Source organism: Coregonus clupeaformis, chromosome 29 (assembly GCF_020615455.1).
Source record: "Coregonus clupeaformis isolate EN_2021a chromosome 29, ASM2061545v1, whole genome shotgun sequence".
Taxonomy (NCBI): Eukaryota; Metazoa; Chordata; class Actinopteri; order Salmoniformes; family Salmonidae; genus Coregonus; species Coregonus clupeaformis.
In genome coordinates this window covers 42,512,969-42,532,050 of record NC_059220.1, presented here as the reverse complement: position 1 = coordinate 42,532,050, position 19,082 = coordinate 42,512,969, and the positions used below count along the sequence as shown (strand labels likewise).

The 19,082-nt window shown below is 41.3% G+C and overlaps 2 protein-coding genes across 6 annotated transcripts in view; one reads left to right on the top strand and one right to left on the bottom strand.

Moving 5' to 3' along the window:
* The window catches only part of fancm (FA complementation group M), a 95,711-nt gene extending 88,790 nt beyond the window's left edge, over positions 1–6,921 (top strand). For all 4 annotated transcript variants that reach the window (XM_041855561.2, XM_041855560.2, XM_041855559.2 and 1 more), the window contains exons 22-23: positions 476–767; positions 6,247–6,921. In XM_041855561.2, the coding sequence (XP_041711495.2) occupies positions 476–767; positions 6,247–6,373 (419 nt within the window). In that variant the 3' untranslated portion in view covers positions 6,374–6,921. The remainder of the gene's footprint in view (positions 1–475; positions 768–6,246) is intronic.
* A 4,799-nt stretch (positions 6,922–11,720) lies between these two features.
* LOC121545140 (mitochondrial basic amino acids transporter-like) lies at positions 11,721–18,124 on the bottom strand. 2 transcript variants are annotated; one of them, XM_041855567.2, is made up of 4 exons: positions 17,645–18,124; positions 16,310–16,353; positions 13,713–13,796; positions 11,721–12,934 (listed from the first exon to the last, which is right to left on the bottom strand). In XM_041855567.2, exons 1-4 carry the CDS (start codon positions 17,682–17,684, stop codon positions 12,161–12,163), a joined length of 942 nt encoding a protein of 313 aa, XP_041711501.1. In that variant the 5' UTR covers positions 17,685–18,124; the 3' UTR covers positions 11,721–12,160. The 2 variants fall into 2 exon arrangements, with proteins under 2 accessions (XP_041711501.1, XP_041711502.1); XM_041855568.2 differs by lacking the exons at positions 16,310–16,353; positions 17,645–18,124 and adding an exon at positions 14,086–16,254.
* Between the last annotated feature and the right edge of the window lie 958 nt (positions 18,125–19,082).

The window sequence follows — 19,082 nt, the reverse complement described above, 5'->3', positions numbered from 1 at the left end:
TGTATATGAATTTCTACAATCCCATAGGGATATCGAATGTCAAACCAAATTGACCATGGGTATTATGATCGGGTCGCGTGCAGCTGCGCTCCGAATGTGGGAAGGATTCAAATAAACCCAACCCATGGAAAACTGTTACGGTATCCTTCATTACATGACATACTATTTTTTCATAATCTCGCAAACTTCAGTTTTGGACGAGACTGACTTTATGACCAAAATTATCCTATTTACACAATTTTGACACTAGAATAAATGTTTCTGAGTCGTATCGATGCCACAGGCCATTTTTATACCATGTAAATGGAAGTTTGATCAAATATAGAATGTAACGGTATAACCAGAAATATCCCACATGACAGTGTTTACAGGGTTCAACGTTGTCTTTCTATCATCAGATAAACATTTTTGTAAAGTTGATCTACCGTTTGTTATTCTCCATATTTTTTACATTTTCCTCGCCTTCTTCCCATAGGTGAAGCTTCCCGTCCTTTCCAACATACACGCTACTACGACAGCACACTGGCCAGCTTGGTGCGGGCAGGCGTCCGACTCCTGGTGAGCGGGGGGCCTGAGGAGAGCGCCGCCCTACTGGCTGAGCTGGCCCGATTGGAGCAGAGAAAGGGCCAAGCCATTAGTGTGCCATTAGAGGTCAAAGGTCACCGGCAGCAGGCGCTGCTCTTCTACCAGACGCTGCCCTGCGTCAGCTATGTCAACGCCCTCAACATGAGCCACAGTTTCAGATCGGTGGGCCAGCTGGTCAACAGGTAGGAGAAATAAACTGCTACTGTTAGCATCTCTGTTAGCATGTCAGTTAGCATTACCTCTGTTATCATCTCTCTTAGCATTGTTATCTCGGTTCTCTGTTAGCCTTTATAGTTACACTACATGGCTACATGCTCGTCGAACATCACATTCCAAAAGTTGGTCCCCCCTTTGCTGCTATAACAGCCTCCACTCTTCTGGGAAGGCTTTCCACTAGATGTTGGAACATTGCTGCAGGGACTTGCTTCCATTCAGCCACAAGAGCATTAATGAGGTTGGGCAATTAGGCCTGGCTCGCAGTCGGCGTTCCAATTCATCCCAAAGGCGTTCGATGGGGTTGAGGTCAGGGCTCTGTGCAGGCCAGTCAAGTTCTTCCACACCAATCTCGACAAACCATTTCTGTATGGACCTCGCTTTGTGCATGGGGGCATTGTCATGCTGGAACAGGAAAGGACCATTATTCCGCCTCTACCAAACTTTACAGTTGGCACTATGCATTCGGGCAGGTAGAGTTCTCCTGGCATCTGCCAAACCCAGATTCGTCTGTCGGACTGCCAGATAGTGAAGCATGATTCATCGCTCCAGAGAACGAGTTTCCACTGCTCCAGAGTCCAATGGCGGCGAGCTTTACACCACTCCAGCCGACGTTTGGCATTGCGCATGATGATCTTAGGCTTGTATATGCGGCTGCTCGGCCATAGAAACCCATTTCATGAAGCTTCCGACTAACAGTTCTTGTGCTGACGTTGCATCCAGAGGCAGTTTGGAACTCGGTAGTGAGTGTTGCAACCGAGGGCAGACAATTTTTACGCGCTTCAGCACTCGGCGGTCCCGTTCTGTGAGCTTGTGTGGCCTACCACTTCGTGGCTGAGCTGTTGTTGCTCCTAGACGTTTCCACTTCACAATAACAGCACTTACAGTTGATCGGGGCAGCTGTAGCAGGGCAGAAATTTGACAAACTGACTTGTTGGAAAGGTAGCATCCTATGACGGTGCCACGTTGAAAGTCACTGAGCTCTTCAGTACGGGCCATTCTACTGCCAATGTTTGTCTATGGAGATTGCATGGCTCTGTGCTTGATTTTATACACCTGTCTGTCAGCAACGGGTGTGGCTGAAATAGCCGAATCCACTAGTTCGAAGCGGTGTCCACATACATGTATTGTATGTTAGCATCGCTATAGTTAGGTCTTTCTATAAACTAGGGTATCAGTAAGGATTTCCTACGCTGGACAACTTGTTACAGATGTCGATAAGTCATTGACAATAATCGGTCACTTTTTTAAATGTAATTACATTAACATGTAAGGGGGGAACATAGCTATATTCAATCAAATTCACGATTTGATTTAAAACCCTTTGTCATCATTGGTATCTTGACAGATTTGTTCAAAATCATGTGACATAAAACATTTACTTTTCTGTCCTTCCATTTATGGCAGTGTAAGTTGTCGGTATATCATATATTAAGCATTAATCAGTTAAATTAGACATTGAACTTGAATCCTGGATCTAGCTGTCTGACAGCTTTTTGTATAGAGATCTCAGAAATGCAGTGTAACTATGTAAAATTTTGTGTCTCCTTATGTTACGGGGTGAAAACTGTTTTTATGGGCACACACATCCCAAATAATGTATGCCATTGCAAAATCGAATGCTTCTAACCAAAAGAGTCACCTTACTGTGATACTTAAAACCTTTCAGCCGGTGTCTATTCCACAAGTTACCACCGGCTAAATCTATGACATTAAAATGCCTATTTACTCTGTTCCATCTGACTGCACAATCCACTGTCTCATCAGCCCAGCCTGGCAATTTATAAACTTGATCTCCACTATAAAATGCATCTAGACATTATCTCACATTTCTTTTAGACTAACATTTAGTTTTCAACAGCGGAGATTTGTATAAACCTTGCTGTCTGTCTCTCCGACATTTGCAACATTGTTTCAATATTCAAATTCGATCTCCAGCTGTCCCATAGTAATGGACATGTCAGAAAGGCAGGCAGCGTTTCTCAGCCAGTCGAAATCATGAATCAGCTGGCATCATTTTTATGGATATACTGTATATACAAAAAAATTTCAAACTAAACGAAGTGCAGCTAGTTTGCAGTCTTTCTAGCTTCAGTTTGAAGTGATTGTGTTAGCTGTGGTGTTGGCTAGCTCCTCTGAACAACAGTGTCCTGACGAGTGAGCACATGCGAAATCGCGCCTCATTAGCTCATTGTTATGGATGTACCCAAATATATGTCACTAGAAAACAGATTAAACAAATGCAGCTACTTTGCTGTTATTCTGGCTGCACTTTTTGACGTGACTGTAAAGATTGAACGACTGGGTCGCGTCATTGGCGAGCAAACCGATAGAACGAACGACCAGCCGGCTTGGGGAGCGACCCTAGATTTGTGTCGGGACTATATCTTGTGGAAGGATGAAATAGTATGAATAAATTCATCAAAATAACGTTTTTAATGAAAATATGTCAATCATTGTTTGAATATGTTGGTAACCCGTTGTATAAAAGTGATAATGCCCTCGAAGCCTCGACTTCGTCTCGGGCCTAACAACACCGTGCCAATATATCCTCCAAACACCGGCTTCTCGGGCATTATCACTTAAGAGGACAACATCTAATGCTGGCTTCAACTTGGCTTGCCATACAAATCCTTCCATTACAAAAGGAACCTGTTTTTTGTTCGCTTTCTCATTATAAAAACAGGGATGGTGAGATTCTAATGGTGAGATTAATGCTACTGCTATTCATGGTTTTATTATGTGTCCCTGCGTCGGCCACAAAGGCTACAGAAAAATTGCCAAGTATGCATCCAGGCAAGTCCACATTATTCTCACATATTTTATAATGTACTAATAATTTGAATATCAATGCATGGACAAGGCCTAAAACATGCAGTATTCTAAAAGTGTTAATGACCTACTTTTTAACATTTTCTTTACACGTTTTGCATGCTTTTTTGAGGGGGGGTTCTATAATTGTATAACATTGAGGTCCTTGACTTGCATATGTCTGTATGAACCCTGCTTAAAGGATGTATAGTCCTAGGCCTATGTTGTTGTATAGGTGGAGTTATGGGCCAATTTGCATATACTCCTCGAAGTACACATGTGGAACTGCATAAAAATCATTTTTATTTTTTATTTAAACCATTTTTAAATGTTTATCCCGATGTCACACATTGGAGATTGTGAATATGAAGTTGAACAATTGTGAAATGTCTCTTTAATGTGCTGCAGAATCTTTAATAACAATGTATGAGCAATATTTGATACCATCATTAGATACACCAAAAGTATGTGGACACCCCTTCAAATTTGTCGATTCAGCTATTTCAGCCACATCCGTTGCTGACAGGTGTATAAAATCGAGCACACAGCCAAGCAATCGCCATAGACAAACATTGGCAGTAGAATGGCCCGTACTGAAGAGCTCAGTGACTTTCAACGTGGCACCTTTCCAACAAGTCAGTAAGTCAAATTTCTTCCCTGCTAGAGATGCCCCGGTCAACTGTAAGTGCTGTTATTGTGAAGTGGAAACATCTAGGAGCAACAACGGCTCAGCCGCGAAGTGGTAGGCCACACAAGCTCACAGAATGGGACCACCGATTGCTGAAGAACGTGGCGCGTAAAAATCCTCTGTCCTCGGTTGCAACACTCACTACCGAGTTCCAAACTGTCTCTGGCAGCAACGTCAGCACAATAACTGTTCGTCAGGAGCTTCATGAAATGGGTTTCCATGGCCGAACAGCCGCACACAAGCCTAAGATCACCATGCGCAATGCCAAGCGTCGGCTGGAGTGGTGTAAAGCTCGCCGCCATTGGACTCTGGAGCAGTGGAAATGCGTTCTCTGGAGTGATTAATCACGCTTCACCATCTGGCTGTCTGATGGACGAATCTGGGTTTGGCGGATGCCAGGAGAACGTTACCTGCCCCAATGCATAGTGCCAACTGTAAAGTTTGTTGGAGGAATAATGGTCTGGGGCTGTTTTTCATGGTTCGGGCTAGGCCCCTTAGTTCCAGTGAAGGGAAATCTTAACGCTACAGCATACAATTACATTCTAGACAATTCTGTGCTTCCAATCATGTGGCAACAGTTTGGGGAAGGCCCCTTCCTGTTTCAGCATGACAATGCCCCCGTTCACAAAGCAAGGTCCATACAGAAATGGTTTGTCGAGATTGGTGTGGAAGAACTTGACTGGCCTGCACTGAGCTCTGACCTTAACCCCATCTAACACCTTTGGGATGAATTGGAACACCGACTGCAAGCCAAGCCTAATTTTTATTTTATTTATTTCACCTTTATTTAACCAGGTAAGCCAGTTGAGAACAAGTTCTCATTTACAACTGCGACCTGGCCAAGATAAAGCAAAGCAGTGCGATAAAAACAACAACACAGAGTTACATATGGGGTAAAACAAAACATAAAGTCAAAAATACAACAGAAAATATATATACAGTGTGTGCAAATGTAGCAAGTTATGGAGGTAAGGCAATAAATAGGCTATAGTGCAAAATAATTACAATTAGTATTAACACTGGAATGATAGATGTGCAAGAGATTATGTGCAAATAGAGATACTGGGGTGCAAATGAGCAAAATAAATAACAATATAGGGATGAGGTAGTTGGGTGGGCTAATTTCAGATGGGCTGTGTACAGGTGCAGTGATCGGTAAGGTGCTCTGAAAACTGATGCTTAAAGTTAGTGAGGGAGATAAGAGTCTCCAGCTTCAGAGATTTTTGCAATTCGTTCCAGTCATTGGCAGCAGAGAACTGGAAGGAATGGCGGCCAAAGGAGGTGTTGGCTTTGGGGATGACCAGTGAGATATACCTGGTGGAGCGCATACTACGGGTGGGTGTTGCTATTGTGACCAATGAGCTAAGATAAGGCGGGGATTTGCCTAGCAGTGATTTATAGATGGCCTGGAGCCAGTGGGTTTGACGACGAACATGTAATGAGGACCAGCCAACAAGAGCGTACAGGTCACAGTGGTGGGTAGTGTATGGGGCTTTGGAGACAAAACGGATGGCACTGTGATAGACTACATCCAATTTGAGTGTTGGAGGCTATTTTGTAAATGACATCGCCGAAGTCAAGGATCGGTAGGATAGTCAGTTTTACGAGGGCATGCTTGGCAGCATGAGTGAAGGAGGCTTTGTTGCGAAATAGGAAGCCGATTCTGGATTGAATCACCCAACATCAGTGCCCGACTTCACTAATGCTCTTGTGGCTGAATGGAAGCAAGTCCCCGCAGCAATATTCCAACATCTAGTGGAAAGCCTCTCCAGAAGAGTGGAGGCTGTTATAGCAGCAAAGGGGGGACCAACTCCATATTAATGCCCATGATTTTGGAATGAGATGTTCGACAAGCAGGTGTCCCCATACTTTTGGCTTTAGTGTAGATAGTAGAGAATACAATAATTAGCTACAGTAGCATTAACACTCTCTCTCTCCTCTACTTGTAGCTCTATTGAGGCTCTACAGAAGGGGGCGTGTGTGAGCCGCCCCAGAGCCGAGGAGATCTACCGCTGCCTACGCTACTCCTGTGACACCACCCTGATGACTACCAACACACCGAAGAACGGCCTTTAGCCAGCCATCACTGCTTAAATCCCCATTGACACTGATCTAAGGTCAGTTTGGCCCATTTCCTCCCTAATGGTTACTGGTTAGGATTTCAGGGGAGTTGGCTGATCCTAGATCTGTGCCTCAAGGACAATTTCCAATCTTGCTCTCAAACAGTACCTATAATGGCATCATGGCCTTGAATTGTGTTCATTAGTCACCAAATGGAATAAAACATACTGAATAAGGGAGGGACTACCTGGACTTGTCCAATAAGAAACACTCATCTTCGTTCCCCATTTACAAAACGAACAATGCCCAGCCTTACTGTAAACATTTCTTGCACATTGAAATAAGACTTGACTCGATAACGGACACTAAGGTGAATGTATGGTATGATGAATGCAAGTTGTAAGTACTCGCTCCCTCCTATGTAAAATGTGTCAGTGCATTTCTGTTTTGTTGAACAAATTATTTAAGTTATTACAATTTCTGTTCAAATAATGGAGTAATATTTCTGTGTTCATATTTTGTTAAGAGATCAAATATATATGGTTTTGATTGCAGGAATAAAAATTCAGTATTTTTCTGTAACTCTGAGTTGCTTTATTCAAAATCAAATTCACAATGAAATCAGAGGTATTTGTTTATTATTAGTTTAAGGTAATCCGATTCAGTCAAAACACATTGACAGATATTATCCCCCAAGAATACAAAATTAAGTGTATGCACATACCTTTCTTAGTGTTAGATTCATACATTCCTCTTTATCCAACATTAATAGTTGGTTGTATTCTGAATATTTGACTGTAACAGATATCAGTGATTTCAACATGTCTGTCTGTAGTCTCTTCTCATAGCGGAGTCTGGCAAGCAAGGCTAGTCTGCCTGAACCACAAGGGGTCACCCTTTCATTACATACAGAAGACATAACGACTGAGTGGGACACGTCATTGGTCTTTCCAGTCTTTATAATAGAGTTCCCACATAAAAACATTTGACACTCTGGGACGAACATGCACTATGGTGTGAGATACAGTGCCTTCAGAAAGTATTCACACCCCTTGACTTTTTCCACATTTTGTGTGAATTTAAAATGGATTAAATTGAGATGTTGTGTCATTGATCTACACACATTACCCCATAATGTCAAAGTGGAATTATGTTTTTCTTTAGATGTTTACAAATTAATAGAAAATGAAAGCTGAAATGTCTTGAGTCAATAAGTATTCAACCATTTTGTTATGGCAAGCCTCAAAATGTTCTGGAGTAAAAATGTGCTTAACAAGTCACATAATAAGTTGCAGGGACTCTCTGTGTGCAATAATAGTGTTTAACATTATTTTTAAATGAGTACCCCAGCTCTGGGGGTACGATTATCTGTAAAGTCCCTTAGATGAGCAGTGAATTTCAAGCGCAGACCAAGGAGGTTTTCCAATAGTTTGCAAAGAAGGGCACCGATTTGGTAGATGGCGACAACAACAGAAAAGCTGACGTTGAATATCCCTTTGAACATGGTGCAGTTATTAATTACACTTTGGATGGTGTATCAATACACCCAGTCACTACAAAGATACATGCGCCCTTCCTAACTCAGCTGCCGGACAGGAAGGAAACCGCTTAGGGATTTCACCATGAGGCCAATGGGGATTTTAAAACAGTTAGAGTTTAAAGGCTGTGAAAGGAGATAACTTAGGATGGATCAACAACATTGTAGTTGCTCCACAATGTGTGTAGGCTTGTCATTGGCAAGGGCGGTTTTTTTTGTCTGGTGGAAAGCAAACTGAACCAGGTTTTCCTCTAAGATGTTGCCCGTACTTACCTCCATTCCATTAATTTTTTATCCTGAAAAACTCCCCAGTCCTTAACGATTACAAGCATACCCATAGCATGATGCAGCCACCACTATGCTTGAAAATATGGAGAGTGTTACTCAGTAATGTGTCGTATTGGATTTGCCACAAACATAACACCTTGTATTCAGGACAAAAAGTGAATTGCTTTGCCACATTATTTGCAGTATTACTTTAGTGCCTTGTTGCAAACAGCATGCATGTTTTGGAATATATTTATTATGTACAGGCTTCCTTTTCACTCTGTCAATTAGGTTAGTATTGTGGAGTATCTACAATGTTGTTGATCCATCCTCAGTTATCTCCTATCACAGCCATTAAACTCTAACTGTTTTAAAGTCACCATTGGCCTCATGGTGAAATCCTTGAGCGGCTTCCTTCCTCTCCGGCAACTGAGTTAGGAAGGGCGCATGTATCTTTGTAGTGACTGGGTGTATTGATACACCATCCAAAGTGTAATTAATAACTTCACCATGCTCAAAGGGATATTCAATGTTTGCTTTAAAAATATATATATATCCATCTACCAATAGGTGCCCTTCTTTGTGAGGCTTTGGAAAACCTCTCTGGTCTTTTTGGTTGAATCTATGTATGGAATTCACTGCTCAACTGAGGGACCTTACATATAATTGTATGCTTGAGGTACAGAGATGGGGTTGTCATTCAAAAATTATGTTAAACTATTATTGCACACAGCGATTCCATGCAACTTATTTGACTTGTTAAGCATATTTTTACTCCTGAACTTATTTAGGCTTGCCATAAGGGTTTGAATACTTCACTCAAGACATTTCAGTTTTTAATTATTTTGAAAAAAATCTAAAAACATAATTCCACTTTGACATTATGGGGTATTGTGTGGCAAAAATACACAATTTAATCAATTTAAGGGCAGCAGGTAGCCTAGCGGTTAAGAGTGTTGGATCAGTAACCGAAAGGTCGCTGGTTCGAATCACCATGGCGACTAGGTGAAAAATCGGCCGATATGCCCTTGAGCAAGGTACTTCATCCGAATTGCTCCTTTTAAGTCGCTCTGGATAAGAGCGTCTGCTAAATGTCTAATGTAAATTCAGGCTGTAACAAAATGTGGAAAAAGTCCAGGGGTGAGAACACTTTCTGAAGGCACTGTACGTGTTCCTTTCAGTGATGGGGTCATTTTGTTGCTTAAACCATTCAAAAGATGGCACCACATTTGTAGGAAAACAGAAACCGCTGTTTATTACAACCGCATCTAGTGGCAATTTTTTTAAAGTTTCTCTCGTGACCCCATTTTCAAATCCCCTAATTTGGGAAACGCTGATGTAGGGTATCTTAGTGGAGATAGGGGTTTGTTGCCATCAACAGGACTCAAAACCAAACCAGCATTATCAGAGCATTTCAGATAATTTCCTTGTTTTGCCCTAGAATAAAGATACACATTCTTGGACCTAGGTTTTGCCTTCAAAAGCAATGTCTGCCTGTTCCCTTCAGTTTGAGTTACACCTATTCTAGATGGATACTGATATGCACTGATCAACAAGATATACTTTAAGTGAGTGCTAAGGCTTAGGCCAGGATTTTTTCCGATCTGGTGTCGTTGGCAATGAACCTTTTTAAAAGGCCATGTTCCGACGTTCGCACAGACCACGTTCAATGTAAACGTGTTGCAACATATCTCGGCTCAATCTGAAATGGTGCATAGCCGACAAAGCACGATCGGATTGAATCCCGGCCTTTGGCAGACATGTTACATTCTTGTCTTGAAAAGACGTGACAAAAAAGACTCCTATTAGATAGTTTTATTCAGCCATTTCTTTTTCCACATATTGCTTTGGTTGCAAGACATGACGACCTATAAAGAACAAACATTACACGTACAAATTAAAAGTTACTTGCCCTTTTCAAGCACTTGAGCCCTTCTGGACTCTAGCTCTGATTGGACATGTCCAGTCCAACCAAGTTTCCTTTGGGAAGATGCAGATGGTTTTCCGTAACACTACGACAAAGGAAGCAGCATTCCATATAGTTGAGTTGCCCTTGAGTGTCTACGTCACACTTAAATCGGGCCGTAAAAGAAACAGGACGAGAGAAAGCACTGACCCAAATTCACAGTATAAATACATCATTCAGTACGTTACTCTATACAAGAAGTGTCATCCAGCATAGAAACTAGTAATTAGTTGTGAACCACATGCAGTTGCAATTCAAAAGGTAGGGTTGAACCTCTCCAGTGAAAGGATGCAATATCCTTAAGAGATTTGTTTACATATATCATACTTGTAGGATCGTTTCTCATAAATCATGACATGTACATAACTCAATATCAAGTTTGTATAACCACTTTTGCCCAAAATGTAACAATCAGGTTGTTAATTTCATTCGCTACATTTGCTAGGGACTGTGCTGCCTCAAATTAAGTATAATGCTACTGTAAAAAACTATTCACTCATTTCGCTGTGCAATATGGTCATACCATTTCATGCTATTAACACTGCAATAATTTCAGCATATTTGTTAATTCCGAGTGTTTCAGTAAAATAATAAGCAATAAGGTGCCACCTTTACAAGGTCTGAGACATGATTGGACTTGATGCCCATGATCGTTCTTCTTGATAATCCTAACTTTAACACTAAGAGTTGTGTAATCAGGAACCAGCTAGTGCAGACGTCACACCCAACTAAAGTCGACTGGCATTCCAACAGGGTAGATAAAAAGGTTACTCGAAATAATCTTCACTCGTGGGCCTAAGGGTCCCTTCACACTGCTCGCCGTAAAAATCTACGCAAGGAAGTCATTTCATTGGTCCTAGCCAGCAGAATCATTGATTAGAACCAATGAAATGGCTTCCTTTCTAGCATAGTTTTTTCCCTACAAGCAATGTGAACGGACCCTTAATTTGGAGGACATAGTTTGGAATCCCTTGGACTCCACAGTAATGAGTCTTTTCATCGGAAAGCTTCACTTTTCTATACAGTACGGCATATGTACATACATATAAGCAGGGTTGGGTAGGTTACTTTCTAAATGTAATCCGTTGGTTACTAGTTAACCGTCAAATTCTAAATCAGTAACGTAACTTTTGGATTACTCACTTTCCTTTTAGATTACATTTCCCTTAAGATGCTTTAGAAGAAGACTAAAATGAATATTACCAATTGAATGACATCTATTGCAGGATAAATCAATGTTAAGGGTTTACATAGCTGGCCATAAAATGGATATTGCATTTTAATGACTGGAAGTCTATACGCTTCTGCTTGCAGATCCCCATAGACTTCCAGTCATTGGCTCGTGAAACTACCTTCAACTTCCTTCATACTGGACACAGACATAAATGGTATCCACGAGTTCATCGGACTAATAGATAAAGGGCCTCATTGCCAAAATCTCAAAGTATCCCTTTAAACTTGTGCCTTTTTTCAATGCTGATTTGAATGTCATTGAGAAAATGGAAAGGAGTCTGACGTTTTCCCCCCAAACATCCTTTCTGAATTCAAAAGTAATCTAGTTTTTAAAAAAGTATCAAATCTGATTACAATAATTTAGCTGGTAACAGAATAGTTTATTTTTATATTCCGTTACATGTAACAGATGACATGTAATCCGTTACTCCAACCCTGCATATAAATATACTCAGCTGTGCATTCATACATGTATAAGGGTGTTTTGTCTGTAACCAGGATGACCAGTTCAGTAATCTTAGTGCTTTTTCAGTGTGATTGCTTTCTTCCCCCAGTGACAAATTAATTCACCAAAACTCTAAACAATTGAATAAAAAAAGGCTGCTCTGTACAAAACCAAGGGTCAAAAAGGGACACGTAAATATTTACAAGGGAAGTTTTCCATCTTAAAATACATCGTATAAAAATATCCTTAGTCGAGTGGTCAAGTCACTCAGGTCTCAGCAGCTTAACTGGTGCACTGTGGGACCACCTCCACTCCAGTAAGGGTTACCAGAGCAGAAGCACAATATTCCCCAGTTCACAGGCTTGAGGGCTGGGCCTGCTGTGGGCTCGCAGTGAGTGAGGAGTGGACGGGTAGGGGCTCGCAGTCTGTGATGCCGCCCTCTTCGTTCCGCATGTACATGAGGAACAGAGTCACGGTGGCAAAGGTTGTGGCGTTGACTGGAAATGCCCGAAGCAGTGTGGATGTGAGGCCGCGCGTGAACACCCGCCAGCCCTCCCGCTTCATGCTCTGACGCACGCAGTCTGCGATGCCGTTGTACTTGTTGTAGCCACCCACGCCGTCCGCCTGGAGCCGGGATTTTATGACGTCCACGGGGTAGGTGGAGATCCACGAGGCGATGCCCGACATGCCGCCGGCGAACAGTAACTTAAGGATCATGTAGGGGTCGTCGGGCTCGCAGCCCAAGTGCCGCGTCAGGACGTCGTAGGTCAAGAAGTAGATCCCGAAGCCTGGCGTCTCACGGACCAGCGTGGTCACCATTCCCCGGTTGATTCCGCGGAAGCCCTCCTTCCGGTAGATGCGCACCAGGCAGTCCAGCGAGTTCTTGTACAGCTTCTGCTTGGACTTCCTCTCGCCCAAGCCCTGCAGCTGCATGCGTGTCTTGGCCAGCTCCATAGGGCAGCAAATGATGCTCTGCAACGCGCCCGCCGACGCCCCAGCCAGGAACTGGTTGAGCGGAGTGTCGTGGCCCAGCCTGCGCATGGCGTTGCCCTGGACACCGAACACGATGGCGTTGATGAAGGTCAGGCCCATCATGGGGGAGCCGATGCCTTTATACAGCCCTGTCATCTGTGAACACACAGCAGAGCAAGGAAGGAATAATAGGGTATTGAAGTTTAATGAAGCTGAATAACTTGGAACAAAGTAAGTCGTTTTGGATAAAAGTATCTGCTACATGGCATATTAAATATGATTTATTTAAGCAAGACAAATCACACTTTCACTACAATACATGGTGTTCTCAAGGCCAGACTCTTCATAAAGCAATGGTGTAATGCTAATGTCCTGTATATGCCACTATTCTACTCCTTTAATAATGATATAGCTTAACACTAGTTTTAATTGTGGAATTCGTAATCACATTGAAGCAGTCCAGCAGAATCTACCCCATTAAAACCTGCCGTAACTCCCAAATGGCTTGAGTGACAAGGCGGTTCTCTTAATTTAGCCACGCAGCAGGCACAACGCCCCGATTGACCCTGGCTACTGATATCTCTCCCAACCTCCTCCCTCCAGACTGGCTGATAGGCCCTCTGCTAGGCTGACGCACAAGACTGTAACGAGAGACACTTGAGTAGAGCCCTGTTCTAACCAATGGTACAACTGTAGTTGGCGCTGCACAGAGCACATGGCAATGCCTCATGGCATTGCAGAGCCAACCATCTCGAAACTGATTAATTTGAATATGAAAGGATTTCACCACTGGTGACTACCCACACACACTTCAAAAAAGTGTTTCCCCCACTACAGCAGTCTCAAACATCCGGCCCGCGGGCCACATCAGTTGAGTTCTACAGACTTGGTACTGTGAGGAACTGGAGTCGGTCACGGTGGTGGTCGTACTCACCGACTCTTGCCGTACGATAGACTGGAAGCAGTGATACGTGCCGCGGTACAGAGGTCTGTCCACACTCTGAACTTGGAGTCGTACCTGAAAATGGACACCTCAGTGTTAGTGAAAAAGCACAGAAGGCAATACTGCCACATTTAATAATACCATACACATACAAAACACAAAGGAAAAGGGACAATACACCAAAAAGTAACTATTGGCAATGTAGTGTACTAAGGTATGGGAGTTGGGTGGGGTGCAATTTGGGTGATAAGAGGTGGTGAAATTATATTGTTTTTTAAAAAAGTATTCTATGCTTGTACGTCTGGATAATATTTTTTACAAAACAAAACACGGGGGACAAACAGAAGACCTTGACCGTACTTACTAGCTAGGTCACACATCCGTGCAGAGGTTGATTATCCCTCACCCTCATCTACAACAAAGTGACACTTATGCTGTTAAAGACAGCCCTCCCTGTTCAGGGATAAAACCAACATTGTGTCCCTCCCTCGGCTCCTTCGTAATCAAAATAAAAAAGATTATGAGTACACAACTTGGAAAAAAAGAGTTCTGTCAAATATCAAACAGGTGTAAAGTGCAAATATCCTGATACATGTGTCTTAACTTGTTGCTTAGGGATTATTGCGAGTACACATGAGTGCAAATATTTGAAGATTCAGTGTCTGCAAATTATAGCTCTTAGAAGACTAACTATATATATGAAAATACGATTTGAGGCTTGTACTGACATTTTTATAATTAAACAATTAAGCCTACCGATGCCTAGTTTCCACAGATATATAATATACATTTCATGAGAGGCTATTTTGAGCCTAAATAATTAGAACTTTATTGCTATGACTGGTATAACTTTACTAGAAATTACCTTATGGAACAAAGTCCATGTTTAAAAATACTTTGTGCCCTATGCCTTGACATGTCCCTCCGTCATCCAACCCTGTGTCAATTCTAGGAAGATTTCAACCCACTTAAGCTAAAAATGTCCAAGTTTCACCATAATTGTAAAGCCCTAGTTATTTTGTTGCTTTGACAGTTATTTCTGAAGATTATTTATTTCATGCGATTAGTGATTTATTTACATCTGCCCCTCATTTTAAGGTCAACCCTGTTATGTGAACTATTGTTTTAATATGGTAAAACTATTCCTTTTTAAATATGTTTTTCAAAAGAAACATTGAACATCAAATAGTAAATTCATAGTGTAAAAGCGGGTGAGCTGGTTCTACGCTTTTTGGGCATTTTGTGGGGGTAAACTGAGCGGGTCAAGCATAACGTTAACCCTGTTACCCATAGACAGGCTAGAAATGATTTAGCAATTAAATTGTTTTGTGAAGTTTGCATTCAATTGCCACTCCCTGTTGCATACAACAAGCTTCCAATATACCCCTGTCATGAGGGGATTTATGGCTGATTTAAGATGAAATCGTCAACCCTGTTATGGTCAACCTGGTTACTTTATTTGGCACATAATAGGCACTTACTATAGTCATTTTCATTTAACATCTTGAGATGGGAAAAAGTGTTTGAAGTTTAGAATGTGCTCTTTATGACAGAATGTTAAAATTAGGTGAAATATATTTTGTTTACCAAGTTACACTTCTCAAAAGGCACCGGATTAGTGGAACAACCCCCATAATTATGAGATAGCAAGTCTGGATCATGGACATTGAATAGTCCTGCAGGTCGACCCCTTTATTTGTTAAATAGCTGAGGAATGGGGCAGGAGAAATTTTTTACCACTCAAATACATAGATGCAGGGACTCATATGGATGCAAAGACAGACCATCCATGAGATCAAAATAAATATTTTTAACCATGTTTTGAAACTATACAGTGATTGTTTACAATTAAATTGCTTACAAATAATGGTGTAAAACAAGCTTATATTTTGGGTTCTGATGGGGTTAGACCATTACTTATGAGGCATTTCTAAGTTACATTCAAGAATCAATCGCTCTATATTAACTTTAAAGTCCAAAAATGGATGTACCAATCCCAGATTGCCCCTTTAATAGACTGCATTTAATTCAACCAGATGTCATCAAACAGGCACCAACAAAACGCTCCAATCCATTAATATGGAACAATATCACCACAAACTCTCCCACACACACAATGTGTGATTGACTATGGGATATACATAAGGTTATCCTTGAAAGTTGAGGAGGGCCTGATGTAAAGTGCACATTGGATTCATGTGATACAGACCCCTAAACATATCTTATAATTATGACCTACTATCTCATAATAATGACTCGTAGTAAGATGTTTTGGTAGTGGGAACTGGGATCCATACTTCCATAGATGTCACTAGGTCAGAAAACAGCCAAAATACCCACATTTGTGTGGTCTGGGAAAAAAAGTTCAGTTTACTATTTGCAAGTAGTAGCTGAGAAAATGTGGTTCTTGAAATGTTTTGATTGGAAAAGAGCATTCATAGCCTATTTCATTATCAAACGCTTTCGGTCATTTGTATTCACGGGCTTAATAAACCCCACGGTAGCTGAATATTAATTACATTTCAGTGTGATTTCTAAGAAAAATACACACGTGCCAGGCATTTGCCAACAAGAAAACATAAACCCACCTTTACGGTATCAAAAGGATGCCCAACCAAAACACCGGCAGCACCTGAAAATGACAAAGAGCTGTTAGTCAGCACTTGCTTGTTTGATGCAGTTGATTTCTGTTAAGTAATGTAGGCTATACTAAGTTAAAGCCATGAAAAACAGAAACCCCTAATTGCAAAACCAGATAACAGAGAAAGAGTGGTGAATAACTCTACAGTAAAGATACAATGGAGATGCTGTCCACTGCTTATCAGTCTTTGAGCCAAGCCATGATTAAAGTTGGAACCACTGAGGTATGGTTGCAACACTGAGTGGCGGGTGCATGTTAGAATATCAAGTGGATCACACACAAGAACAAACAGCCTTCTCTAGACTGCCATCAGCTGTTGTTCACTGTACCCATGTCCTTGACATTATTGCTAGAGAGAGGAAAATGCAATACTGTGTCTGACACCACCTGTGTGCGTCACAGGACAAAACCTGCCTAGGGCAGTTTCAGATTAGGGTAGGCCAAGGTAAGGGGCAGTTTTATGTGTTCTGGCTTGGTGTTTGAGTGAGTGAAGTGACAGTGCATGCTGAAAGATGACCCTACTGAACATTTGTCTGACTCCTACTTGCAAGACATTATCAGTAGCTGAGACAGTATCACAATAATGCTCAATTATAGTTTATTCATCAATAACTGTCTGTCTGGCTAACCGGACAACATTCATATAATTTGAGATGGAGGTAGGGTTAAAAGCAAATATAAATATTTGTAGGAAGTCAGGAAAATAACTTCCTTTGGAGAAGAATTTTAATGTCATTTAGCTAGATAGGTCCTATTTCACAACTCCTCCAAGGTCTAGAAATACACCTTGTTTAATTTGTATGTAGCTTGATTGGTGCTTGAGGGACTGCCCATTTCACCACTACCAACTATGAGCACATTATTTGGATTGAAATGAATGTAATTGTTTGGGTGTGTGAACATTAAAAGGTTATCAACAAGAGATTATATAGCTAAGAAACCAACAGGTTTAGCCAGCTAAACACATTTAATATAGGGATTTAAACAACAATGGGGACAAGAAAGTTCTAGACTAATAGACTAGACACTCACAGTACTCAGTATTTTTCCATTCATTAACCTACTTTTTTTGTAAACTTGCGTCATCACTACTAGGCATATTTCTTCATTAGCTAGCTAACTAACGTTGCTAGCCATGAATCATTAATAATCCATTCAAAACGTTTCCAACCCAACGCATTTTGCAAACCCTTTCCATGACTCAGTGTTGCTGCCACGTAGCAATCATAGAAGCAATATATCCAAGGGTGTGCTTGCTAGCTAGCTATAGTTTTTAACTTACCTCCTATGCATCCTGCCGCAAAGTCCAATGTAAAGTCCATTCCCTCAGTCTTTGAATTAGTCAAAAGATAGTTAGCGGTCAGCGAGCCTGTATTTCTTCTTCGTAGCACAAGGGGCTAGCCAATTCAAAGGTCTGGCTTGGTGCAATACAATCTTGTAACGCTTCAAGCTAGCCGAATAATTTAGCTAGCTATCAATTTCCACCTGTCGTTTGTTGGCTGCATCTGTAACGTTAGCTATCTGCTAGTTGAATTGCTAACTTGCTAGCTAGATCTAGTCTCCTCTTGAATGAGAGCAGTTAGCGAGGGCTGTTGATGATATTACTGACACTGGCTACCCAAGTGGGCTCGTGAATAAGCTAGATAAATAGCTTAATGTGCATGCTTTAATTTAATTTTTGAATTGAGGCTCTCCCACAGTTAGCATGCTCCCACCAGCTGTGTCTTCTATTTCTGTACATCGTGTGAAGTTCAAAGCCCATTTTGAGGAAGCATTTAGCCCAATCGGATCACTGTGACGAAGACAACACCCCTACCGCCCCCACACTCATTGACTCGAGGTGATTTTGCATGGGGTTCAAAAGCTGTGATTACAGTACTTTCTGCTCCAAACAACTGATTTATGATCAGCTCTCCCCAAACTAGTCTAACCCTTTACCTTTAGTATAGGACCCAAGTAACAAAACAGACCTTGGACCAGATGTTAGGGATCAAATATGGTAAATTGTTGACCAATACACATTCAAGATTGCAACCTTTATAGCATTTTAGACATTCTGAAAAAAACTCTGGGGGAAACTACTCACTGTATGGTCAAACCAAACATTGTATAAAAGTAGTTATTGTTGCATTTCATTTTTTAAGTGGCAAATATATTAACATTGTAGTTCACATTGACATATTCAACTGTATTCTTGAAAGTGGAGAAAGGTACTCGTGCTTTTATAATTCTTTATAATTATGTGAATCTTTGTTGGGGGGATTTTATCCTTTGGGATTTTGAGACATTGTGACATTTCAGCAGTGCTTGTTTGTATACCTGCCAGACGTGTAATCCCTTTGGTTTGCACAACTAAAGTATGACTTCTTGTCGTCACTGATACCTGGCCCTCCCATGCTTGACAACTGGCCCTCACATGCTTGACAACATGCCCATGTTTTTGTATCTCGTATCATATTAAATCACATGAGAGACGGAGGGAGGGGGCGGTTCTTGGACCTTACCTCTCCACTTTAGAAAGTCATAATATGATGTATCATATGATGTGTTTATCTTACTGGGAACACTGATGCGCTATGTCCTTGCCTGTTGAGTAAAACATTTACTGCATTATTATCATGACATCTTTGGCATGAGTCCTGCAATCTCTGATTATTCTTAATTCAGACACAATGAAAACATTCTTTATACAATAATTATTATCTATGTTTTAATAATAT

Excerpts from the sequence above, each read along its gene's own strand:
- LOC121545140 (XM_041855567.2), bottom strand. The coding sequence starts at position 17,684 with ATGGACTTTACATTGGACTTTGCGGCAGGATGCATAGGAG. Across the intron at positions 16,354-17,644 it reads TGCGGCAGGATGCATAGGAG|GTGCTGCCGGTGTTTTGGTT; the intron begins GTAAGTTAAAAA and ends TGTCATTTTCAG. Across the intron at positions 13,797-16,309 it reads ATCCTTTTGATACCGTAAAG|GTACGACTCCAAGTTCAGAG; the intron begins GTGGGTTTATGT and ends GTCCATTTTCAG.